This window comes from Pipra filicauda, unplaced genomic scaffold (assembly GCF_003945595.2).
Source record: "Pipra filicauda isolate LSUMZ 115617 unplaced genomic scaffold, ASM394559v2 scaffold69_size3009148_pilon, whole genome shotgun sequence".
Classification (NCBI taxonomy): Eukaryota; Metazoa; Chordata; class Aves; order Passeriformes; family Pipridae; genus Pipra; species Pipra filicauda.
Window position 1 is genome coordinate 1479602 of NW_024104864.1, and position 27167 is coordinate 1506768.

Genomic DNA, 27167 nt, shown 5'->3' on the forward strand with positions numbered 1-27167 from the left:
CTGCTTATCACATTTGTTCCCAGACAGCAAAGCTTGAGCTGGTAAGCACACATCTGCACTCAGCATAGCCCTCCTGCTTCCTTGTTTGCTTGACTTGCCCCAGGCTCCTCTTCCCTCACACACCCCGCTCCTTTCTTGTGCCTAACACCTTGCACCCACCTCTGTTCAATTTGTTGGCCAGAAAGCAGAACTGCATAAGGCAGTGGCAACCCAAACTCTGTCTTCCTCACTGTTGCTACTGAGACCTTCTGCTGAATTGAGGGGAAAAGAAAAAGGTGGAGGAAGAAAAACGAGTATTCAGATTTTTACTCAGATGTCCCAGCAAGGATTTAGGCTGCCTTGGATCCCTCTCTAAGTCCAAGACAGCTCATCCTAAGCACCTTACTCCTTATTCCTCCCTCAGAACCTCATCCAGGTGCTGTGTGGAAGGGCACAGAGGAGGCACAGATGGCACTCAGAGACAAAGGTCTCTTTGCTTTTCAAGCTGCTGCTGAAACTGCCTGGCAAACTCACTGGGCTGAAAAGAGGCACTTGCCCTTTTCCTCTTTGGTGCCATCTCTGGATTGCACCCAGCAGTTCTCAAGAAGACAGGGTTAGACCAGAGGTTATGCCTAATTGTGATTAATGAAGTAACTATACTCCACAGCTGGGGGCAGGGGAGAAGCCCTGGCAGCTCTTCAGCTCCACCCTGCCCAGAGCTAGAGGTTCACTTCTCTGCAGAGAACAGTGGCTACTGCCACCTTGGCTGTAATCTGGAGCCAGGCACTTTTCCATGTGCTGCCTTCTCCTGCCTGCCCCATGCCTTCTTACTTGCCTGGAGGACTAGCTGGGTATGAAGCGAAGAGTGAGAATCACATTTATTTTCTGTGCTCAGAAGAAACACTCCTGAGGCAATGCACTTACTTAGATGTCTAAGAACTGAAATACACGGAAAACATATATTAGTACTTCTATCTGTCTGTCATTAGCATAGAAAAGAGATTCTTTTCAGAGACTTCTGGGTTCTACTTTCACATTATGCAAAGCCCCTCTCCCATTAGCACCCCTACATTCAAAGGCCACAGAAAAAAAGACACAAGACCAGGACCCTTGCAAATCCTGCCAGGACAGGACCACATACAAGGCAGCTGTCAGGCTGGGGTGTGCTCACCTAAACAGCAGAAATGTAAACATCGTGAGGATTTTTGATTACAACTTGTGCTTCTGAAGAGCAGGGGTGTCCCAGGACTCCTCTGTCTTGCATCCACTCAGGGGTGTCATTCACAGCCCTGGGGCACCGTATCCCTGAGACCAGCCCACGGCTGAGGCAGGGTGGTGTTGGGATTTGGAAATATAGAAGAAAGCCTGATGATAAATGGCTGACCCACCCAGCAGGAAAGGCCTGACAATGAATGGCTTAATAAAATAGCTGTTTTAATAAGAAAGAATAATCTTCTGTCATTCCAGATGCTGTGGGAACCCCACGTTCATGAAAAAGCAGCATGTTAACCCTCAGGATTACATGTAGGTTTTACAATGGAATAGCTGCATCTTATACTATAGACACTGCAAATCAACATATGTTACACCACAGCTAATCTGAATATCCAGACACTGAATTCCACTTCTCAGGAGGAGATAAAACTAAGTCCCTGAAGTTCCCCTTATTACATCAAACTCCTTATATCCTGTGTTCTTAAAGAAACAAGTTGCAGATAAAAGCATCCCAAACTTCGGCAAAAGCAAGGCACTCAGATACCATGGGGTTTAATTAGCCTCAGGTATTTAAACTCATTGCAATATACAAGAATTTCAGTCTCAGAAAAAGTATGGAAAGTTGTCATCACAGAGGTTCTTCAGGCTGTAAGAGAAGCCTCTTTGTTTCCAGTTAAAATGTCCCTGTCACCTCAGACCTGTAGGGCTACCTCACTATTGTTAGGGGTGGCCATCTCAACACCCACCTAGACAACATGAATCCAGAGTGCCAGATTGCCTTCTTTATGGAGTTGGCAGTTGGGAATAGCTAAAGGCTTCAGAGGGAAATAATCTTATTTGAGATTTTTCTGTTTAAAAACACCTTATGGACTTTGTCTGTGCTCCTAAAGCCTAATGTAAACCAAACATTAAAGGGTCAGACCTACAAAATTTTCAGTTTGCCTCTAGAAACTGGAACAAATGGATATAAGCTTAAAACAAGAAAGCAAGATCTCTTCTGGGCTTCATCTCTCTGCTCCTTACCCTCAGCTATTTATCAACCATTTAATATTTCAAAACCAAGATTAAACCCAAACAAGGCAACACATTGCACAGTTTCCTTCATGTAACTGCAGAAGAATTAATGACTATGAAAGAGGAAACAGCTGAAAAGCCAAGAAAAACCCTTTGATTTTTCCCATTTCCAAAAATATAAAGAAACTACTTGCCATCAAGTTTTTAGCTTAGAATTTTGTAATCAAAATACATACAGGAAACTTGCCCATGCTTTCCAAGGGAAACATTTTCGAAGTGAAACCAATTTCTGTATGGTACACCTGATAAAATAGGAGCATGAGAGAAAACAAAGGCTGCAGTTCTTCTCTTTACCTATTCTACTATTGTGTTTACATTGGTCTGTGTCTAAACGTCCTTCTGCTGACATTTAAGACAAAAAGGAAGAACATGAAAGGCCTGGGGAAAAAAGAAAGTAAGGCAGTAAAGTGCTTTATCTTGCAAAATCAGAAAGTCATTGGCAATGAAACACTCTGCACTGATAAAGCACCAGATTATACCAGTGTTTATATGGTTTATCACAACTGAAAACGAAAAAGCAACTGAAGCCCTAAAACTTTCTTCTACATCTGATATGAAAAATCAGATCTGTTACTTCTAGTGATATCTGAAGTTTATTGCTTGGACCAAAAAAACCCAAAAACCAAACCAACAAACCAACCAAAAAAACCCCCATGCAGTAAGAGTTTCTCAGACGCTTCCTTCAGCTTCACATGAGCCTTCAGCATTCCAGCAAACACACTTGCATGGCGTCTCAGGGGCAGCTCGTTTTCAGCCGTGGAACACTGTGTGACCCCAGCCTGCACCACAGAAAGCTGTTTACCCCCAGTCAGGGGCTGTGGAGGGTGACTAGAGATACCTGAGTGGGAGTGTCCCTCCCACCTAGAGACTTCCAAGTTAAAGAAACTAGATGACTCAAAAGACTAATTCCAATCCTGTATTCTAAAAGGAAATCTCAGACTAAATTATTATGGAGCATTTTTAGCAACCATGAGCAGAAAAAACAGGATTAAACTGTGGGTACTATGGTTATGTAGTCCCATCCCAACTTTGGCATTCCTCTCTCTGCATGAGTTGAGGGATTTCATCCCTCAACAGTTAAACAGTGAGTTTACCTGTTATTTCACAAAATACAGAAATATGAACCTTCTTCACTTCCCAAACACTGGAAAAATAAACTGGAAATGTCAATGAATATTTGAACAGGTCCTCATTTGAATCCCACATTCTTTAGATTTTCTAAGTCTGTTTAAAAAACAACCCCTTTACCAAAAAAAAAAAAAGAAGTGTATTTTCTTAATTCTCCTCAAGGTGTAATGATTGAAAGGACTGGGGACTGTCCCCTTTTAATGCCCAACCCTGTCAATATCTTTAGGAGTAAATTTAACAGCTAAAAAAAGAAAAATATTCATACAATTTTACTGAAAATCTGTTTTTTGAGACTTGCAGATATTTTCTTTCCCAGACATGCAGATTATTTTCATTTTTTAAATCTCCATTTATAAATGTTTTTGTCCAGGTTTACTACAAGGTAAGAAACAGATAAAGGAGCATTTTCTCACAATCAGAAGTTTTATTGTTAATCATTACTAATAAAATAATGACTACTTTAAAAACTCAAATAAAACCAATATAAAACCATGGTCATTAAAATATTATATACGCGCATAGCAAATCAGCTTAATATCAGTTTTCTATTGTATCAAAGAGCACATACTTTAGTACCTAGCAAATAAAGAGTCTGATTTCAACTTCAAATAGTCACTTTATATTTACAAAAATATTAAATAAGATTTTTGAAAAGTAATCCTCAAGTCCAGATGTAATCTTAACTGCACAGAAAACAGAACTTTTGGGAGCTACTGTAAACCACAGAAGGAACAAATTCTTTCTGATGCAAATTCTTATCCATCAGAAACAGACTGACTTCCTAATCTTCAGGTTCCTTTTGAATGCCAAGTACATTTCCTCAGTTTTTCTGAACTTTTTCATCCCCATATCTCGTGCAAATAAATGCCCCAGAAGATTTCACATGCCATTTCTAAAGCCTCCTGCCTTCAGTGTACCTAACACAGGTATCAGGTGCTGACTTATAATGCTACAGCAGCCTGAGTTTACAATCTTGTGAAAGATGCATTTGGTGAAAAGGTGTAAGGTCACAGCAGTGTGTCCCACTTGGAAACTCATTCCTAGGACTTCCTACAGCGCTTTATATGGCACAAATACAGTAAGCATATTGACCTTTCCATACTAATGGCACTGACACAAAAGCACTTCAAAGTTAAACTGTACATCTGGAGAGGGGTATTATAACGATTCAATTGTGGTTCATAAAAAAAAAAATTAAAAATACAGGACTTAAGTGCAGCTTCCTTTACATAATGTGCATAGACAATGCAAACCATCCTTCTTCTTTTTGCTTTTCTACCTGCAAAAGAAGAAATCAGTTAAAATTTAAATATCATAAGTTTCCCACAGACTTGCTAGCCAACCAGTAAGATTGCTGTCTGCCATCAGCAACATGGAGGGAGTCACATCACCTACTTTAGGCACCTAGTTTAAGACACCTAGTTAAGGCACCTAGTTAAGACCTTAAGAATTCCCAATTTCCCTTCTGGTGATGTATACTTTGCTGTCAGGACAGGGAGTCTTGGACCCTTTGTTTCTCTTTATCACTCCTAATTTAGGTTATTTTGGACACCAGGAGATAAGTTATTAATATGTCCTCACGCTTGCTTTCAAGCATATAAAAAGATCTGTGACTGGATTACCAGACTGTACTACTGCCTAGAGTTCCCCATGAGAGCATCTCACTGCAAGCTATCCTTCTCTTTGCATGTCAGGAATCAGAAATCTAGACTGGGGATATTTCTTCTTGCCCATTGTCCATAATCCAAACTGCCATGAATCAATTACTAACAGCCTCAGTAGATTTAAAGCAGGACAGAGCTCTCCCCCCTTCATCTATCTTGCTTTTTCCTTATATGACAGCATAATCAGATTTTCTGGCTGAATATTTCAGTCTCACCTTTGGTCTTTGGCTGACAGAAGTTAATTTCACACTTTCTGATGTGGCACTTGGGGGTGAACAAGGTTTGCTGGAGTCTCCTACAGACCTGGGGATATTCAAAATGAGACTGAAGGAGTTAAAAATGGAAGTGACTACAAGAATCATATCTCAGATCGTGAGTTAGGATTCCTCATCAATAGTCTTCAACAATCCAGGTCATCTGCATTGTGTCACATTGCAGATATTTTAAATACTAACAATGGAGGTTGTGAAAAAGCTATTGGACCTTTATCCCACTTCCACATAGTTTAATGTGATAAGTCACAGAAAATCCATGAAGCCAAAGAAAAACATGGCAGTTCTTCCACTGTGTTCAATTTCTGCCGCATGGGTAATCAAGACACTACAAAAGTGAAATAGTGAAGGGTTGACTTTTACCTTCTTATACAGGTCATACTGGCAGAGGAATCCCCCTTATCCTTGGAGCTGTCCACACCAACTGCCACAGGAACAGACACTTCAACTGTCCTCCTTTCATTTTCTAGGCAATAAATAATAGCTTGATTCTGATGAGAACACAGCAACATTGCACAACATTCATTTCACCTTCCCACTGAGGGAAGGGGCATCACATACCTCTTCGTAATTGCATAGAATATACAGACCAGAAATAAAACATCACGTTAAACATCAACCTCATACTCACTTTCTGAAAATGACTGGCATTGAAATCAGATGCTCAGAGCAACTCTGGTCAATGTACACACAATATGGAGTGATTCTTCCACGGTTAAGTTTTCTGGGTTTTTTTGGCAATCAGAGGCTTAAAGAGTTCTGCTTTCTCTACTTTGTTCCTTTAAGATTTTACTTATCGTGCTGAATTGATATTACAACAGCCAAAGAAGCATTAAAAGTGTTATGATCCAACCCATGAGTCACTGCATATGCATGCATATGCACACACACATGTTCTCTCCTCCTCCTTCCCCTCTCCTCCAAGTCCTTCCCCCTTTATACATCCTGTGGTTTCAGAAGAGGGAAAGGGTGGGTGTTCTAGACAGATCATGTGTACAGGGTCATGTGCAGTTCTGCCTGTAATGCTAATGAGTCTATGAAAAGATAAAGCAGCCCTCACCCCCTGGAAAGTAATTTTGTTTGTAGTTACACATTGCAGCTAATCTATGAGTCTTGAATCAAGATATTCCTTTAGCTAATTCACCTCTTCAGGTGACTGGAAGCTCCAGTTACTCCTTTCTATTACCACTGGCAGTGACTGAGCAAAGTAGTCTGATGGAAAGAGCACCCAAAAGACCAAAAACTAGAAGATGGTTGAGAACTGGATAACCACTTTGCCATGATTTTCAAAAGCCTGATGTAAATACTTTGGTCTTTTTTACAAAAGATTCTGCATGATAGAGGACTGATTATAAGCCTAGTGCTGCCCACCAGTGACTATCACAGAATCAATTAAGTTGGAAAAGACCTCAGAGATTGAGTCCCACCTATCATGGAACACCACCATGTCAACTAGACCATGCACTGAGTGCCACGTCCAGTCTTTCCTTAAAAATGTCCAGGGACAGTGACTCCATCACCTTCCTGGGCAACCCTTGACAACCCTTTCTGTGAAGACATTCCTCCTAATATCCAAATACAGCGACTGCTCTTCAGACAAGAACGTAGCAAAGAACAGATTTACCATGAAGCACAATACTTCCAGAAGACTAATTACTAAGAAACTAACTGTAGGAGAGGTTTAGCTGACATGTTTTAAGCTCTCTGAAGTAAGGAGTGTTTGTATGACACAGTCATTGACAGCAAGTGTACCTCTGACCACAACCACTCATCCAGTAAGATAAGGACACAAACTCTCAAAAGGAGAAAAAACACTGTCTTACTAGTTTTTGTTTCCCCTGAAGCTGGGTACTTACCAGTATAATTCAGGGATGGAGGAAGAACAGGAGACAGCATTGGAGGGACCATATCATCAGCAGCTAATTTCTGCTGGTCTATTAACTGCAACAGTTTATCACGTGCTTCTGTACTCTGGCGATTCAGCTCTGCTATTCTTTCCTCCAAGCTCTTTGATACCATGAGATGAGTCTACTTGGACAATGGGATAGTTACTTCCAGTGAAAAACTGGCAATTTGCACCACCAAGGAGAGCATACAATATATTTCAAGTACTGCTATGCATTTAATTTTCAAACTAAAAGTGAACATAATTATATAGCACCTCCCATGAAAAAATTGATTTTTTCCCCTCCCTTTCGCTGTCCTGTATCTAAGTCCTTAATTGACTAGACACTACAATACCTTAAACTGATCTTTCAAATAGGAAAAACACAGCTATTGTCCATATAATTTAAGAAATAAGAAGAACAAATCCCAAAAAATCCCACCAAACATCCAGCAATTTACCATAGTTAAGAAAATACTTAATCAGAGACACGTATTCAGGAGGGTGTGGGGAAGCAAAAGCAGGTTTCTAGCAGAAGTGTCCTGGAACTCATCTTTAAGCTGTGTTTTCACCTGCTTTGACCTCTTCAACTCCCCCTCACTCATTGCTTCTACAAAAACACCACCTTCTAAAAGTTTAGATGGTCTTGTACAACTAAATGCTGACTAAATATTACACAACATAACACAATGTGGAAAATGACAACACTCTCAGCCTACATTTACATGAGGAAATTTCAAGTCTTTAGGATCCTTAACTGAACAGTCAATTAGCCACTGTGATGAACAAAAGTAACGACAGAAGCAAGTGCAGGGATGTTTCTCTGTTAACTCCACTCACTTGGGTGTCACTGAATAACTGCTTAGTTGCAGGTTAAAGTTCTTCCATGTGAACTGAAGCCTTCAAGGTCTCTCTTTCCCAAAGATTTTGGGATTTTCCAAGAACAGGACTGATAAAACAGACCCAACAAGTACATACGCTGTCGTCAAGTATTTGCAAGAGATGGACCTGCGCTAACTTTAGTCTCATGGGCTTCTGGATCACAGTAGCAAAAGAGGGGTATGATGTGGATTTAAATATGCATCTTAAAAGCTTGCCAAGAACCTGTGAGTTGGTGCAGTGCTTTCATCGTTAATATTATCCAAGCTACAAGAACAATATCTGATCACATTGCAACCACACCTCTTCTTGCAGAATTACCTTATCCTAAACCTATAAATGTGCTGCACACTTTTCAGCACTCATATATAACAAAGGCTAATGTGAGAAATCTCCCTAGTGAATGACAAAAATCACAAGTCCCCAAGCAAACAAATTAAAAGAATAACAACTGACAAGAGGAAAGACACAAAAGCACCAGTAAGCCATGGGAAAGCAGATCAGCAAAAGGGGGATTCAGCCTTCCTCTTCTGCTAAATTCTCACCTGTCCTTGTGAAGAGTCTGGACTAGGATCTGCATTTTGTATCGGCTCTGGCTGATTTGGGCAGTCACTTTTGTCTCCGGAGGCACCTCTGAATTTGCTCAGTTGAGCTTTGATTAGGGCATTCTGCCGTGTGAGCTCAGCTATCTGTCCCAGCAGATCACCACTTTGAAATAACTCTTCAGTTGTGCTGTTTTTTCTAGTGTTACCTTGGCAGGACAGGTTGATTTTCTTGTGGGAACCCTCCAAGCCTTTGTCTGCAGAAGGAATTGGTTGCCTTTGAGAGATGAGACACTTTTCCTCAGTTGTGCTCTGTGCCTTCAGGGAGGAAGGTAAGCTCCTTTCCTTGCATGGGTCTCTTTCAGTGTTTTCAGGAGACTGAGAAATGGCTGTAAACACTATGAACAAGAAATAAAGGAACAGTAAGGACTGAGACAGGGGATCCTCACTGAAGAAACTAACGGTGACTTTGTTGCAACACAGCACTAATAATCAAGAGGGAACTTGAATTGTAACATCTAGCCTGAATGGTGTTACCTTACAGATCAAAACCACTCTATGCAACATCATGCTGCAAGAACTCACCAGATTTAGTATCTCCTATTGCAAACAGCCTTACATTTAAATGATTTAATTAGAGAACGAGAGAGAAGTCAGTGAGGAGAAAATAAATTGTTTTGAATTTCTTAGCTGACAGATCAGATACTATTCCTTAGTTAGTCCTCCATTTTCCAAAATCCAGTTACCTTAACTGGTACTTATATTGGATTGTTGCCAAAATTTTCAGGATAATAAAACATTTTATCACAATAATAAACTAGATATTTAGTCAGCCCCCAGAAAGGGGAAGCACTGTGGCCAGCAAAAGTAGTTAGGTATTTTTTTGTGATCATCATCAGCAAACAGATAATGCACAACATAGACATGACTAAATAAGTTACAGCACTGTCAGCTGCTACATGCTAAGTCCAAGTTGAATTTTGTGATCAAAACCTGATTTTCTATGCTTTATATACCAAATAGCCCATTCCTTCCCAAGCTGTAGTTTTTGCCTCTTGAGCAGGGAACATTTAAAAAATTTACACTCAAGTGTGTTTTATGAATCATTGAGCATAAAGAAACATTCAATCAGTTTAATATTTGTTGAGCTGTTTAGCATCAGTCTTGAAAGAGCAACAATATATTTATCACATAGCTAAACTGTGGAGAAGTCCAGGAATATAATTCTATATTCTTGTTTCTAATGACAGACAACATCTGACAGTTCTCAATGGGACTGAAACAAGACATTGCTCTTTGTAGAACAAGACCTTTAGTTCACTTCCTCCAGATTTATTATGTACCTCCTCACAGCACAGCAGCCCACTAAATGGCTGAACTAGGTATAAACTTCCAATTGCCCTGCCAACTCCTTAAAAATCAAAAGGACTTTTGGTTATTTTTCTGACTTGAAAAAGGCTTACAAAGCAACACAGCTGAAAAGGCAGCGGAAAAGAGCAGGGAAAGCACAAACCCCCACTACTGTGCCCTACCTCCTGTCAGCAGCCATCAAACCAGCCATAGATATAACTATCTGCCTCTTAACAACAGCGTTATACAGGGCCTGGCATGTGGCTACAATGACGGTTGCAGGAGGAAACAGCTAATTTTGAGAGTCACAAAGGGTCCTCCCTTCTGCTCACTTCAAGAAGTTTAAATAAGAAATACCTTCTCTAATCACTCCTGATGAACTTCCTTCTGCCCAACAACCAGAACTGAGCTATCAACCTATGAAACTCCTAAAGCCTATAGATACTGACATAAGATGGAGTTATCTGGTTATCTGGCAACACATAATTTCACCCAAAACTTCCTCAAACCTTTCCCATGTATTAAGTGAAACTCAGTAATGGAAACCTGCCCCCAAAGCCTTCTAAGAAACCCTTTGCTGGGAAGATTGGCTCAAAGCAGGAGTACACAGCCTACAGACATCCTGGTTTGTCTGCAACATGGGCTGCAGAAGCAGTGAATTTCCAGGCTTCAGTGGTCCCACCATTACAGGTGATGGAGGCTGGATTATACTATTGGCAGATGGAAATCTGAGATGATGTGCTGTCCATCACTGACAAATAGCTACAGCAGTCATACAGAAAAGTGAGAATCAAAAACAGTACAAAATAAAAGTGTCAGTCTGAATTGCCACTGACAGGACTGCTGACCACAGATGGAAAACAGAAAGCCTGAAGGATATCTAGCAACAGGCACAGTAAGAAAAGAAACCTGTATATGGATGCAGCAGTCAGAAATTCCAGCTCTGGGGCCAATGTGCCCAAACATACAGATTCTTACAGACTCTGAAGTCTACTACTACAGGCAGACAGATCTCACCATTCTGGAGGGAAGACAATTCCTGACTGCTCTTCTGCTGGGGGGGTGACAACAGCACAGCTGGCTGGAAGATGTGAGCTGGCAGGTTTCTATCAGATCCCACACCACGTGAGGCACCTGGCCCCAGGGTGGGAAACATGAAAGGAAGTTCTTCCTGGGGAAATTTCAGCATATTTTCCCTCTTGCCTGCCTCAGTCCTGGGCTCAGAATAGGTCACATCAGGTTTTTCTAAAGAAAAAGACAAAGCAGGGATAAAACTTAACCAAATGAATAAAAAAATAGAGGAAAAAAACCCCAAGTTTAGTGCAATAGGAAGGTAGAGAAAAATCTCAGTAAGAACTCAGATACCCGAAAAGATAAGACTAGGTTTTGTTTCACACACAATTCTAACATACTTCTGATCCCCAGGTACAGAATTCTTTTACTCAAGCATATTACAAATCTTTACTGGCCATAACAGCATGAAAAGCTCTTACATGAAGCTAATATCTCAGGATATTAGTATGAGATCTGTTGGCAGCTCATGCTCAAGAGTTAGAGACACATGACTCGTGAAGAACAGATATCTGAGGTGCATTTGGTGACATTCTCTTGAGACAAAAAGACCTACACACTTGTCCTAATGCCTAAGTAGAAAACAATTCAAGGTTTTTTCAAGCTCTCTGATGACTTTTTACAATTGTATTCAAATAAGACATCTCTTCAATTAAAAAAAAAAGTTATTCTCTTGTATTTAACTACAATTAGTTTGTGTGTATGTTGCCGTCTATTTGGAACATACCAGAGGCACACAATGAAAAGCATGAAATTCAAGTTGTAGCGAGCTGAGATACCATAGTAATTTTAATATACTTATATGCACTGATCTGTTGATGCCAATTTTGCATTCTCCCTTCACAATTTTGTTCAGGACATTTGTACCAATAAGAGAAGTTAGTGGAAAATTAAGGAGAACATATCTGATCCCAAAATACAAAAATCACCTTCAGTGACAAAGAGTCAGAAGAGGTTGCTTGCATAAAATACTGCTTATGGTTTACTTTACTCAGAATTTAAATTTAAAACCTGCCACCCGCTATTCAATGACCCTGGCAAGAAATAAGGTCCTCCTGCTCTGCTTCACTTTCTCCAGAGACCTGTGTTAGCTTACAAATGCTTTCTGTGCTAAAACTACCTAGCTCAAATGTTTCACATCCAGACAGATGCATTAAGGGTTCAAGAAATCTCCTTCTGAAGGAGGAGGAGAAAGAAATATTTTTGTACTTTAGGAAGCTTTCTTCCCAGGAAGATGGCTTTTCCTGAGAGCCAAGTAAGAAGATTTGAAAATTCTAGTCCTGCAGAAGTGCTGAATGGTAACATTTATTTTTGTTTGTTTGTTTTTTCTGTGGGGTTTTTTTGTGTTTTTTTTTTTTTTTTAAATGAGGGGTGCTTTTCTGACAGTTTGGATTTTATATTTTGGGGTGTGATTTCTTTTTACTTGCTTTTACAAAGCCTAGGTCAACCACAAAAAAAAAAAAGAAGTGACCTTGCATGTGGTTTCTTCCTGAGAAGAATATTTTTCCAGAAAAAAAGTTTTTAGCTATAAAAACATCCACAAACCCAACATTTAACTATGAAATACAAATAGCTCAGAGGAATCTTGGGATTCACAAGGATTTACTGACCTTGATAGCAAAACCAATTCATTTAAACAACCGATCAGGCAAACAGCTGGGAGAAAACCCCATGGTGAAAGAAGGTTAAAAGTACAAGATGAATATTGTTTGGTTACTTTGGCCATCAAGGCTACTGGCTTAGCTTAGCCTGTCTCCATATCACTCAACTGGTCCCTCACCTCTCACATAACATCACAAATATCAAGTCACAGACCTCTGCCTGATTGTTTCCGGGACTCAGTAGTTGCTGTTTTGTGCAGCAGCGACCTCCAGCGCCTTATGGAAGAACCAATCTCACAGTGTCAGGCTGCCTCAGCAACAGGAAGGCAACATCCTGATTCTGTTGCGTTTGGTTTCTTTGGTTGCCTAGGGCTTTTTTAAAACCCTCAGAATAAACCTGATTTTGTAAGACAACTTAATGGGGAAGGCTACTCCCCTCCTTTTGTGCTTGTGCTCACGGCAGAACCCGTGGCATATGGATTTACTGAAGCGAGATTCATGCTCATGCAAGAGGTATTTATGCAAGCAAACATCTATTAAATAGCAGATTTTCCACCACAGGTATAAACTAGCCACAACTCCTGTTTCATCCTTCACACATGCATGTACACACCTTGGCTGTCTGCTGGACCTTCTCTTGCAATTCCAAAATGTTTAGAGCTTTGTTCTCTTTCAGGTTCTACCAAAGGGAGGCCTTTAAATGCTTGTGTGAGAGACATCAGCTTTTCATCTGTTACTGTCATGTACTGCTGAAGCTTCTTCTAAAGGAGGAAGGAAAACAGAGATACAGAAATTTGTATTCTAGCAATGATTTAGAAAATCATATACCACAAGCAGCCCTGAGAAGTAATTTGGCCTCTTAAAAACACTGTGTGGTTCTGTAGCATTCCAGAGAGGTATTAAATAATATTGTCTCCATGTTTCTTGTTTATTTGTTTTCCCTTTTCCTAACTCATGACACCAATTCCTGTGTGAGGTTGCTCGATTGCTCTGTTTCCAAATGTAACCATTGATAAATCTACCTTCACTGAAAACTGAAAAAAAGAAAACACACAGTATTACATCTAGTCTACTCTGTTGCTCCAGTAGAGTTAACAGCATAGAACTGTGAAAGAAGATGCTTGAGCTTTTAGATAGATAAAGGAAAGCCCGGTTTCACTTTCTCAGGCCTTGAAGTTAAAATAAAGATAAACTAACAACCTTCCAAACATTCCTTCCCTGCACGTGCTATCATAATTCTCAAGCTCCTCTGTCAATTTTATAATTCTTTTCTGTTTATTGTTAAAATCTCTAGAATATGAGACAATGCATCTCAGCCTATATTTGGAACAGAACTCAGAATTCTATCAAGTCATACTGATGGGTAAGAAGAGAGGAGGGCTCAGTACCTGCATAGTAATGTTTTCTTCCCTCACTAAAAGTACTTCTGCAGTCAGAGCATCAATCAGTTCTCTGTGTTCATTCAACATCTCCTCCTGCTGCTGCCTCATCACCTCTTTCTCATGAAGCTGCATTTCAGTCTAAAGAGGGAGAAAAAGTTAAAAACCTACTATAAACCAATACATACTTGCATTTGAAAATAGGAATGAGACAATATGGCATCGAACTGTAACAGCTCTTCCCCCTATTGCTAAATTGACTTCACTACTTTCATGACAAAACCCAATTGTCAGGGCTTGAGAACTGTCAGAGAGCTTACTGTTTTTTCTTTGTTACTCCAGAACACTGTACAGAATTCTACACATCCTTGTTCTCCTGCCTTTACAACTTTCACAGGCTGTAACTACAACCATTGTCTCTCTGCATAGATACAATTTCTCAAGCCACTGAATCTTCACCAGTAATCAAATAACTCCATGTGTGCTAATGCTTGTCAGTATCCCGTGCTACTTGTGCCTACTCTTTAGTTTCCCTTATTCATTAATGAAGACAAATTTGACTAAATAAAGGAGAGAGTACTTGCTTTCTAATGTTTCCCATCAGAGAAAAACTTCTAGAGGGTTTCAATTATTTTACTTTTTTAAAGAAGGCAAAAAAAGTTTATTTGTTAAGTAATCTACTTGAACATGAGGTAAACAACCTTACTGTAAAGAACTTCTTGCCCTCAAAAGACATTAATAATCTATTAGGATAGACCACTGCAGTAGTCTGGTCTCTTGTACAAGACACACAATAGTCCCTTCCACTTCTAACTGATAAATGGAATACATAACTGCCACTTTTTGGACCACCATAACTAAACAAGGCTACAAATCCACATAAACACATCAGAATTAGCAGATGGAACCCTTCCCCAGATGGATGCTTGCACTTACTCAAAGGAATCCCTGAATAAGAGAAATACATCCCGTCTCCAAAACATAAGAGACCCTGAAAAGCAACTGAGGTATTTTTTTTGCTGCCAGACAAAATTAGAGCATGAGCTGCCTACAACATACCTTGAATTATTTTCTGCTGGCATTGGGACCAAAAGTGAAAAAACATTAGGATTTAGATGACATGCTCTGCTGCACCTATTAAAGAGTGCAGGAACTGTCATAATCCAGTTTAAAATGTCACATAGGCCAAATGAATCTGTGAGGCACTGCTGCATCTTGATAGCTCTGGGGTACAGATGAAATAAAGCATACTTTTTTTCCCTTTTTTAAAAAAGAAGTTCTATATGGCTTATAGGCAGTGTTTATGGAATTCCATTAATTCCCAACTGTGCACTGCTACAGTGAGCACTTCAGGTCATTCTTGCTTAAGGCAGGGTTGCTGTTATGGATAGAAAGAGAGCTAAGGAAACCCACAAAGAAAACTGGGGATTTGGGTCCACTGCTCTAGTGACAATAGTGTTGCTTTTGGGAGGCAAAGGAAGACAAGAAATTTGTAAACAAGGCTGTAGTTAATATCCTGCTACAAGTCTGAACATATTTAAATAACACATTTTAAATTATTTCAATTGGTATTTTCTTCTATTAGACACTGAGAGACTAACTCCTCCATTTTCAATCCGGATACCAGTTTCTAACAAGCTAAAAGTTTTAATTCCTAATTGCAAGCAAATCAAGTAATAAGCAATAATAATCGGAGCTCAATGTAAAATGATTGGGAGCCAGAAAAGACTAAAGTTCACATCTGTAAAGTAACTTTATACCCTTCTTCATTCACTCTACAGAAGCAATTCTAAGTCTTCTCACCTCTTTGAGGTATCTCATCAAACGACACAGAGCGTTCACCAGTGACAATGTAAACCCAGAGAGGCCTTCACTTCCCTCTTTTTTTTGAACCTCACGACCTGTACATCGCTCATATTCCTCCAATTCATGCTCCACTTCATGTATCATGTGGTTGAGAACATCTAGGCTGGATTTCTTGTCCCTCTGAAGGTCAATGGGGTTTAAATTAGCTGGAGAATCATCTCTCCTCTGTCTTGCAGAGTTCTGTGCAGCTTGCTTTCTTTTCACTGAGAGGGGAAAAAAGTGTCATTGGAATTTCAACTTGTATAGAAAGCTTTGCAGCACCAATGAAATTACACTGTTTATTGAAGTAAATCAAAGGAAAGGTCCTCTCTTCCCATAAGCTCAAATGGACCATCAAAGAACGTCCCCAGTCACTCCAGCAATTTTCAGATAATCAAAAAATACATTTTCTGCCACGACATTAGTACCTCTCAAGCATGACTGACTGGTGCTTTCATCTTGGATATCTGTCTGTACTTTCCTCTTTCCTAGTCAAAAGCACGGAAACAATTTGCTGGTGAAAAATAAGCTGCTTTCTCATATTCAGTAAGCAACTCTTTTACAACAATGCTTTCATGTTACAGCTTGTATCTGTGTCAGTCCCCACACAGAAACGTGTAGAACATGCAGACCAAAATGTATCACAAGTCTGTGCAGCACAGAGTACAAAGCTGTATCAGAACTAGAAAAGCCCCACACAGGAGAGAACTCCACGACCTGCAAGGTAATGGATAGCATCAAAGGGCCACATTTATGTTCCCAGATTCCTATGGGCTTGGCTTTGTCAATGAACATGCAGAACACAGGGGAATACACTAGATAAGGAGCTGTGAAACATCCACCCTTAGATATCCTCAAGATGCAAGAGCCCCCTTATCAAACTTTGGCATTAGCCCTGCAATGACTTCCAAAGATCCCTTCCAACCCGCACTTTCTTATGACATTAAGGACCTTGGCCCAAAGGGTATATTATTTTTAAAAGTACTGAACTCTTTGCTGCAATTTGCTTTTGTTTCCTGGAGTTTGGGTTCAGCACTTGTCTCACACTGTCAGGGGAGTCTACAGTTTCTTCATCTTCATTCTGAAGTCTTGAATGGGTTCTCTTGATTACACTGGTAGCATTGAGGGCTGATTTAACACAAAATAAAACAAAAAACACATATGTAAAACACTTTAGGCATGTTATGTGAAGTAATTTTATCAGAAGAGCCAGTTTTTTAGTCTGGAAATTCATCTGAGCCAAATTAGCATACATCTCTGCCTCTCGGCCCCCACACAGAAAAGGAATTCCTGACAGGATCCTGTGAACAGCCTCACAACCCTCAAGAGGCTGTGATGTGGCAAATCCAACCTGACTGATCCAGTGATGGAGAAGCAGTTGTTGGAGTCAAAGGCACATTTGATTCCTGTGATAAGGTGGGTTTTCTCATATACTTTTCGGCCCACAACTGAGAATTCACCGAGGAATTTTCTTGTCTCAATAACTGAAGTAGCCTACATTGAAATCAAGCAAAACAGTGAATTTTAGCAGGACAATAGTATGATTTTAAATTAACTGTTCAGTCTAGATAGAGCTTCTAAAATTATCTGCAATTGCTCAGGTGAGTTCCCTGCTCATGTTCATTCCCAGCCTGAATGTTACAACAAGGCCTGTCCTAGAAATTTGAGATAAGGAAAGGACAAAGGGAAACAGAAAAGCCAACTTAACTATACCCATGCAACACCCTCTTAACTCCATCTATTTCCAGTGATAAGCAGGCAGAAACCAGAATGGATGGATTTGTACTGACCTGTCAGAATTGATGCTGGATTTGAAACCTAAAGAATTAGGGAGTCCGTCTTCTAATAATGCTTCCTCTTCATCTTCATTAAGAGCCTTTCAGGAGACAACAAAGAAAAGAAAAGGGACTTCAGAAAAATTGTTTCAAGAAAAAACAAAAACACTTGTTTCAGTCTCCAAAACAAAATTTAAGGAAGAACATACACATTTAAAAATACCCAACCAAATTCACACCCCTTTGTGGGAAGTTTTGGGGCACTTTAGCACCTAAGAAATATTATCTCTGACAATTATCTCTGAAAATAACTCAGCAAGTTATTATCCAATATTTTCTTTGGATGACTTACATTAAATAAGAAAGATCACACAAACTGGAGGATAAAATAAAAGTTGTAAAGACTGTATCAAAACAAATACAGAGATATAACAGGCAGAACATGGAAAAAGCAACTTAAATCACAGCATTTGTAAACTTTCATCCAGCTGACATTACAAGGTAAACAACCTTGTAATGAGACCTTACATTTTTGTAAGAATGTAAGAAAATTACATTTATCTTCTCTGTGTAAAATGCAACCTGATCAAAATAGAATCCTGTGGACCTCATTTATATGAAAACTTAAGCAACCAAATTTGGAATTAGGGTTCCTCAAACTACCAGGTTTCTGAACTTCTACATAGGTTTCACCAGATAGCCTTTAACTATGATTTTCATAGGCACATAAGAGAAACTCACAGAAGCTTGCCAGACAACTATCAATACATGTTTCTTTTTAAAATTTCAGCCTATCTTGCAGGATGCATCCAGTGATACAGCTTCCAAAGATGCTGCAGTTAATTCTCATATTAAAAAAAAAACAAAAAAACAAACAACAAAACCCCATAGAAACAAATACCACACTGAAATACATGACAGAAGTATTACAACTCAAATTATAAATATTTGTGAAGGATAGTACGAAACAGGAGTAGAGAAACATGAGAATATGATACCATCACTTTTGCTACCACAAAGCCCTTTTGGTCTTTATTAGTGAGCTGTCTTCTGGGAGCATCATATGCCTGTTCTCAAACCACAGTGAGTATTCCCAGTACAACTTATGTTATGAAAAGAAAACAGAACACAGAGGCTATCTAAATGAAATTTTAAAGAAATTTAAACAATTTAAAAACTTTTTAAACAAATCTGAATAAATGCAGAATAATGGGAAGTATTAAAAGTTAAACTTGTAGGACTAATCAAGGCTATGGAGTGAACTGGTCCCCATATATGCAGACATAATGGGTAAATCAGAGACATATTTTGAAATGTAGCAATTAGTTAAGTAATACAGAAGTTCTTCTCTTAGACCGTAATTACCTTGTTCTCTTCCTGATAATTCCAGAATTTAAAAGGGAGGGCATGCTACTATGAGAAAGCTTCTACAAGACATATGATGTTTGTTTCTCATATCTGAAGGTTAAGAAATCAAAAAATCATGATTCCCAGAGTCTCACAAAACAAACTCACCTCTGTTTAACTTTGTCTTCTGTGAATGTCATCAACACGGTATAAAACACACAAACCCCAGGTTTAGGTCTCCTTGGAAACTCTACCTTTGAATATTCTTACTTCATGCAAACAAAAAAAGCCATAGGGTATGTATGGAACAAAATATACATTACCTGGGAATCCATGACAGATTCACTAAGGATGGAAAGCTGACTGGGAGGATCACATTTTTGTACAATGGGTCCTTGAGATGATTCTAGGTCACAGTTAGGAGCCATTGTTACATTAGGGAAACCTAAAGGAATTAGATAACACAGGGAAGAACACAGAGGACTTGGTCCATACTCATGTCTCGAGACTTTGTATGGAAATGTAAGTTCCTTTGTATGGAAATGTAAGTAGGGTCACAGGGATGTTATGTTGCTTTAAACAACAACCAAAGACCAACCATAGAGTTCTCTTAACCCACTTGGCCATGTACCGGGCTTTTGTCCTCCTCACCTGTGTAAATACACTTGTGCAGAAGCAGCATGCAGGATTAAACAGTTAAGAACAAAAGAGAATAGCAGCCTACAGAGAAATATCCTTAAGATTTCGTGTGCAAACAGCCAGTCCTGCTTTCCAGCAGCACAAGGATTCACAAGCCAAGCTAAGAATAAGAAAAGCCTCAATCAGCAATTGCTGATAAATCTTTAACAATATCCAAGAGCAGGCAGTCAGCTCATGTAGCAATGAGAACCAGAACTAGTGTTCTGCATAGGCCAGTAGCTTGGCTGTCGAATGGTAAGTTTGAGGTGTTTCACATTATACGATGTGAAATTCCACAGTGGACCAATACAGTGGAATAACCACCCATGGGTCACTCTGCCCTGCCACGGGAGGTGTTATCCTCATCTGTGTTCCATCCAACATGAACAGGATAAATTGTACTACATTAGATGATGAGATGAAAGCAGTTAGAAAGAATACTCTGCAAAGGAAGACTATTTATGAAAAGCAAGGAGATAACCTTAGAAATACTACCACGTATAGATGAGATGATCTACCTGTTCGTGTGCGAGGAGCATCCCCAAACAAGTCTTTTGCCACAGCAATAACCTGATCAGATCGATCCAATACATCTTGCAATTGGTATTGATCAGACAGAATCTGAAATTATAGTGTATAAGGAAACACTTCACACTGAGCAGATTGATTTTTCCTTTTTTTTTGTGTATTGTTCTTCTAACAGTTATTGAGGGAACAGCTGACATGACAACATTTGCAATGTTGGTACTGTGTAATTAGATCCTAATTAAGATAGATCAGAAAACCATACTGCATTCTGAGTCACTAGAATTCACACTGTTTTTCTGAAAAATTAAACAGTTATTACTTCTGGGGTACTGACTCTTTCTCTTTAGAGCCAATTCTCTCATTCCCTTCTCCCTTCTCCTCCCAGCCTGACACAAACAAGAAGCTGGGTGTTTATGATACACTTATCAAAACACAGACATATCTGGCAATAAAAAAAAATAAAATCAGTGTGCACCCTCACATCATTTGATCTCAGTGTTGTTGAGTCATAGAACACTTATCTACATCTGACATCCAAAAAAATGGATCATTAGAAACAAAGCAATTCAGGCAGACTTGTTTCATTCAGCCTTGACTCCTGAAAATCCTACCTAACACTTAAGCCATATACCACCCAAAAAGTTTCAACAGACATAAACACAGCTGACTGCATCTGGAAGACATTTTGGGAATCTCCACACATTTCTCACAAGACACAGCTTCTGTATTCAAAGTCTCTCTCCCCCAGTGTCTGAAGTCTATCGCAACAGCTGAGTCCTAAGGAAGGAGGTCTTGAAGTGCAAAGCAAGAGGCCTCCAGCTACTCTGAGCCAAATGGAGCTGACTGGGGATGTGGCTTCGTGAGCAGAACACAATTCAAAACTCCTCACTAACTCCTCAAGTTATTCACAAAGCTGGAAATGGAAAACCAGTAAAATTACAACCCTCAACCTGCAGAGAAGATAGTTATTCCTAAACACCAGAGAGGAGACCAGATATATAAATGACCTCCACTTCATCATGGTTCATCAAATTGATCCAGGGAGACTGCAAGTACCTTAGAAGATCCCACAAAAAAGTCAGGCTCACATATGCCCTCCTACTCAAAATTTAAGAACTGAGTGACAATTTTTGCTCCTCCAGGAATCATAAGAGGGACTGTTTTGCAAGAGTTTCAGAGCACCCGATGCCATTATCTCCACAGAGTTTCTTTCAGGGTCCATTGGTAAGTTTGCTGGCTTACATTCAGCCTCATACAAAAAATTCTAGGCAGTGGCATTTCACCTGTTTCTCCCCAACCCCCTATTTTACTACAGACTTTGTTATGTCAAGAAGTTTCCCTACATATCTGGTTTCCACGTCTTTCTAGTTTTCTTTTGAGCTTGAATTACTCTGCAGTAAATTAGACTTCTCCTTATAATTTATTTAGCAAATCAGTGAATATTCATCTTTCAATCATCTCACATGATCTACTTTTCCAGATCACTATTCAGTTTTCACATTTGATACTAACTAAATCTAGTCTTTCCATTTAGCCATCTGATGTCAAAACAATGCAGGCTTTAGACAAAGCTATGCCAGACCTGCAGAAGAAAAAGAATATAGAAAGAAAAAAGGGAAGAAAGAGTTTATGTGATCCCTTTCCCTAAGGCAATTAAAACTAAATTGATGTGTATAATCAGAGAAAAATTACCCTGATTAATTTGTTTTCAACCTCCCTACATTAGAACCTTTTCAGCATCAGCAGGTTCCTAAGCTTTGCCCTCCTGCTGAACATGTTATGAACATTTCTAGAGCTTTGCTCCCAAGGTAGATTAGCTCGCCCTTGCTTGTGATCAGAAGAAAAAATTATATCAGCTTGTAAACCCCTCTAGGCCCATTTACATGCCCTCAACAATTTCACCAGATGGTGTACTTTGTTCCAGTTTGCTATCACCTATGAATTTTAGTAAAAATCATTTTTGCTCCTGTTTCAGATTGTTATCAAAGATAAATAAAATGGACAAATCCTAAAATCTCCCCACTACAATAATCCATTCACCACTACCCTTTGGTGCAATACACTGACATTATTTAAAAAATAAGTTGTTACAGGACCCATTAGTGTGGCACCTAAACATTCACAGCCCGCAGTTACAGAGGTGAACTTATTATTTTATCATTCAGATTTTCAGGCAGAAAAGTCATCAGAATAATAAAATTTTGCTCTCTTTCTCTTCAACCTACAACTACAAGAGAAACCACACTAGTGGCAGCACTTTCATAGCTTTTGTCTCTGAGTCTTTGGCAGTTGAGCAGGATTCAAGGGGCTTGGGAAGTTACACTCACAGCAGTAACTAAAAAGATCACCAAGGAAACAGAGACAAGGAGATAATTCACAGTGGTTCTGCTCCACTGGGAGACAGAGAGTCCCCCTAGTTACTCTGAATAACAGGATCTGGCAATTAACAAGATTTAAGCTAAGGACAGGTCAAAATGGTAACTCTCTTCCATCTGTTTTATTTTTCTCTACGCACAAGAAGCTGCCAGTATTTCAAACAGCAACAGCCAGATGGTTTTCATCTTGCCTGGAATCATTTCCTTTTGTCTTCCTATCTGGAAGCATCTTTTCTCTAATTGAGAAGTAGACACAGTCTATACCGAATAAAGTAATCTTTTAAATTATAAAGGTAAAGCCATTCAGGAGGAATTGAGATTTGTGCACTCTCATCAGAAACAGCAACAAATATAGAAGACTATTTCCTAAACGTGAGTTTCACAAAGCCACAGAATAGGTAGTCCAGCCAAATCTCAAGAGAGGGTGGTGGAATGCATCTTTGTGATACATAATTTGTTTCTGCATGGAAGTCTTATTGAAACTAGCCTGCTATTACATTAGTGAAATGCATATAGAAGTCCACAGGTCTTTTGAACACTCTGCTGAAATGCATTTGGCAGGAAAGTATGAAAGTAACAAAAGTCAAAATTAAAGTTTGAGGTTTAATTAGCACAATATCCTTAACACAAAAATTCTACCGTGATTGCAGAGAAACAAGGCTCAAATAGGGAACTAGGCGGTGATCTTCAGTTCTAGGTACTTTGATTTGTTTCTATCTATGGCTGAATGTTCTCAGAGATCAGAAACAGACTTCTGAAAAATTACAAAAGATGAAACAAAGAGGAGGTTTGTGATGGTTAATCCACTGCACATTTATAGGACTACAAGATCATGTTTAACTGCTAGGCGAACATCATTCATCATCATTCTTTACCTATAATTCTCAGTTTCTTCAGGTACAGAGGTCTGAAAGCTAATTTTCAGATTAGTTTTCATAACATATGGCAAGGAGTGACCTGCCATGTGAAACAAAGGAGATCTACCACTGAAATACCTTTTCAGACAATGACACTCTGTTGGCTAGGCTTAAATTTACTGCTACAGTTCAATATTCAAAAGCAAATTAAATAATATATTTTCAGTCAGAGTGCTTTAGAATGCTGAGAGAACAAGCTTTTTGATTGTCAGATGACAAGCTTGTCAGTCATAGCTCCAATCACTACATGTGTGCAGCACAGTGTGTCTGCATACATGACATCAAATTATCCAACAAGAGGAGCAAACGTTGCCGTATGTGCAAGAGCAGTTTTCCAAAACTGCTGCAAATCACCCACAGCAGGCTGGAAGTACAGATTTAGCTCTCACCTCACGCATCAGAGTCAATTTCATTTTCTCCAAGGAATCAGCATCCAGTTGCTTTTGCTTCTTCCATTTTCTGTTCAGTGCTTTCTCTTGCAGTTCCAGATGTGCCAGTGCTTTGTTTTTTGATTTGTGTATTTCACGGCGACGCAGCTACGCAAACATAAAGGAAACAATTTCAAGATAAGAGACAATCTAAAGCAAAATTTGCAGGCTAATGCTAACAAGCTCCTCTTGATTTTAACATTCATGCATGGAATATTATTTACGTTAGTTTCATGGTAATACTAAGGACAGTCTCATAAACATCCACAGGTGTAAAATGCCACCAGTATCAGCCAGACTTAGAGCAGCTCCAAAGGCGAATGGGGAAAGTCTCACCATTTCCATCTGCCTTACACCACTGACTCAGTAAGAGTTTCTTCAGCTGTAAAGGGAGGCAAAACCCAAACACTACAACCTATAACATGCATAAAAAGACAAAGCATTTTCCTGTTTTAACACTGTTGGGTCACCACAGATATTCTCTCTCTTCTTCTAACAATGAGATATATAAAAAGATAACAGTCTAAATCCAAATTAAAGAAATTAAATGTGAGGTGCTTGCTAAAGTCTCTGTAAGCTACCAAGTCAAACATTTATAGAATCAAGTTTCTATTGTGCCCATCTGTCTTGACTTCCCTGCCAAAATTTATAAGCAACAATAGCTCATACTGCCTATTCCATCCTGGTAATTAGTGCTATCAAGAAATATTAAATGTAATGCACATATTTTGCAATGAACAGATCCTTTAGCATAAAGAAATTATACTTAAATTGTTTAAATGAAAATTGTTTTCAGAATTGGAGAGACTCCTCAGATAAAGCACTTCTTTCAGTCCTTCCAGCAGAGACTTAACTTCAACCAGTCGACTGAGCTTTTACGTATTTACGTTTTTATGCATTTATGATAGCATACAGTTCACTGAAACAAAAACTATGGCTACTGCTTCCCAAAAGGAAAAGAACACCAACTGCCAGACCTGGGGATGCTTGATATCATAAAGAACTAACACTAAAGAGCCAACATGTTCAGAAGCTTAAAAGGGAGATTAAACAGAAAATACCCCTGTAAGTGTGGTAAACACTTATTTATGTCAGACAGGTAGCTAAATGTCCTTGCAACAGGGAAAGAGAGGTGGTTGCTATCAAACTTACAATATCCTCAGCAGTTGCACGGTGCACTGTCAAGTCATGGACGGTACTCTGTGAACAGGAACCAGGGAATTCATCAAAAGTCATAACTGAGGACAAACCGTTTGGGTTTTAAGTTCCGTTAAAAAAATCCCCAAACAACCCAACTTCTAAATTACAATTTAATCAGCATAACACTATTCAGCGGTGCATCCCTATGGCGCTGGGGAGCATTCCACCCCCGGCGGGAGCCAGCCAGCACAAACGGCACCGCCCCCAAGCCCCGGTGCGCTCTACCCCCCGGAGAGGGAGGAGGCCTGGCATCCAGCAGGGCCATGGAAGCCAGCGGGGACATGTCCCCCCCGCACACGGCGTGTCCGCCCGCCCAAACCCACACGCAGCCCGGGGATCTCCACGGGCGAGCCCCTACGAGGGCAGTGGCCCCCGGGGGCCCCCCCCAGCCGTGGGGACGGAGGCTCCCCGGCCCTCCTCCCAGCCGAGGCCGCCGGCAGCAGGGAGCACTTACATCCCAGTCCCGCTTAGCCGCCGCCGCCGCCTTCCTGGAGCCCTTCCTGCCGGCGGCGCGGGGCCGCGGCCCGCGCAGCACCGACATCACCGCCCAGGGAAGGGGCGGGAGCGGCGCCGCGGCCGGGTCCCGTTCTATTCCCCGTTCTCCCCGCCCCTCGGGAGGAGCGCGGCCTCCCCTCCGCCCCTCGGGCCGCGCTCCCGCCGCCGGCCCCGCCACGCGAGGGGGGCAGTGCCCGTGCCCGCGGCTCCCTCTGTTCTCGGGCTTTCTGTGAGGAAGCAGCCTCTGCCCCCGCCCTCCCTCAGGGTGCACACGGGTGTCCCCCCCGCCCTCTCGAAGTATAGGGCAGTGCCTTGGCAGCTCCAGCCAGCTCCGCAGGGAGATGCACGTGAGCTGCTCCTGGCATTGTCACTGCACGTGTCTTCCATCTCTCCTCGCCTTAATTTTTGCACTTGCTCATCTCATTAATATCACTCCTCTCTGCAAATTGCCCTCCCAAGCCATCTCTCAGTGTCCCTCTGAGGAAGCCTTGGGAATTAAATGACTTTCAGATCCTATTATGAGTGATTCAGAGCACAACTTAAACTATGAAATCAAGGCAATATCAAAGAGTGACCCTTGTTTCAATTTAACACAGATTTCGTTAGCTGTGCCACTGGGGAGGTGTGTATGTCCCTACCCACGAGGAATTTCTGGTTTCCACAAGGCAACTGGAAGTTCTGAAACAAGTAATTTAACTTGCACATAGGTGCAATATATTCTCTATAGACTTACTCCACAGATCCTCCACTTCCCTGACACATAGGTGAAGACATTATGTAAATTACTCTGAAAGGTTAAAATTAACATTTTATGTTAGAGAAGGAGCATAATATTTTGTCTGTAGGAGCTGGAAAGTGAAAGCAGAGTGTTTATCAGACTTTCATTCAAAACTTTTTCCTTTCTTAAAAAGAAAAATTCTCTTTTACCAAGATTTCCTGTTGCTTAAGTTCCTCATCAGTGTAATTCTGGCTTTGTCCAACATCACTGTAAAAAGATTCACGTGAAGGTGCAGGTGGTAATGGTTCATGTATTGAGGGAAGGAAGCGTGTTGCATGTGATACGAAAAGAACACTGAAATCATGAGGGGAGAAAAATGTGATAGAGTAATACTACCATCAATTGCCTCTGATGAAGTGCTGAAAATGTGGAGGTTGTATCCAGGATTCAGTTTCCATCTTGGCACTCAACATAGATACCACACACAACCTGAAAGCGAACATTGGAGGTCAGCCTATGGGAAGAGAAGTTCATGCAAGGCAATGCACTGGATTCATTAATCTCCATTTATTTGGAAATTTGGAACCCAAAAGTATAAATCAAGGGCACATCTGAAAGTATCTCCTAACATGGCTTCGAATTGTCTGGAAGAACAAGGTCTACCGAAGAAGAAAGAAATAAAGGCATAATTGGATCAATACATTATCCACTTTGAAACCTCTTCAACCTCTCTGCTATTATTAATTACAAACAAATATAAATGTTATATACCTAATGCAAGCAAATATAGTAGAAGCCAGAGACACTTCTCATACAAACAGC

At 40.2% G+C, this 27167-nt stretch overlaps 1 protein-coding gene across 4 annotated transcripts; it reads right to left on the reverse strand.

Annotated features, from left to right (window-relative positions):
* Positions 1-3800: 3800 nt before the first annotated feature.
* SPICE1 (spindle and centriole associated protein 1) lies at positions 3801-25738 on the reverse strand. 4 transcript variants are annotated; one of them, XM_027730367.2, is made up of 17 exons: positions 25587-25737; positions 25085-25132; positions 23894-24040; positions 20203-20305; positions 19330-19451; positions 17675-17760; positions 17236-17378; positions 16875-17012; positions 15843-16108; positions 14049-14180; positions 13274-13421; positions 11006-11233; positions 8642-9036; positions 7189-7360; positions 5696-5798; positions 5276-5363; positions 3801-4675 (listed from the first exon to the last, which is right to left on the reverse strand). In XM_027730367.2, the coding sequence occupies exons 1-17, from the start codon at positions 25671-25673 to the stop codon at positions 4622-4624; spliced, it is 2460 nt and encodes an 819-aa protein (XP_027586168.1). In that variant the 5' UTR covers positions 25674-25737; the 3' UTR covers positions 3801-4621. The 4 variants fall into 4 exon arrangements, with proteins under 4 accessions (XP_027586168.1, XP_039244846.1, XP_027586169.1 ...); XM_039388912.1 differs by lacking the exon at positions 11006-11233 and having other exon boundaries at positions 25587-25738; XM_027730368.2 differs by lacking the exons at positions 19330-19451; positions 20203-20305 and having other exon boundaries at positions 25587-25735.
* Positions 25739-27167: the final 1429 nt, after the last annotated feature.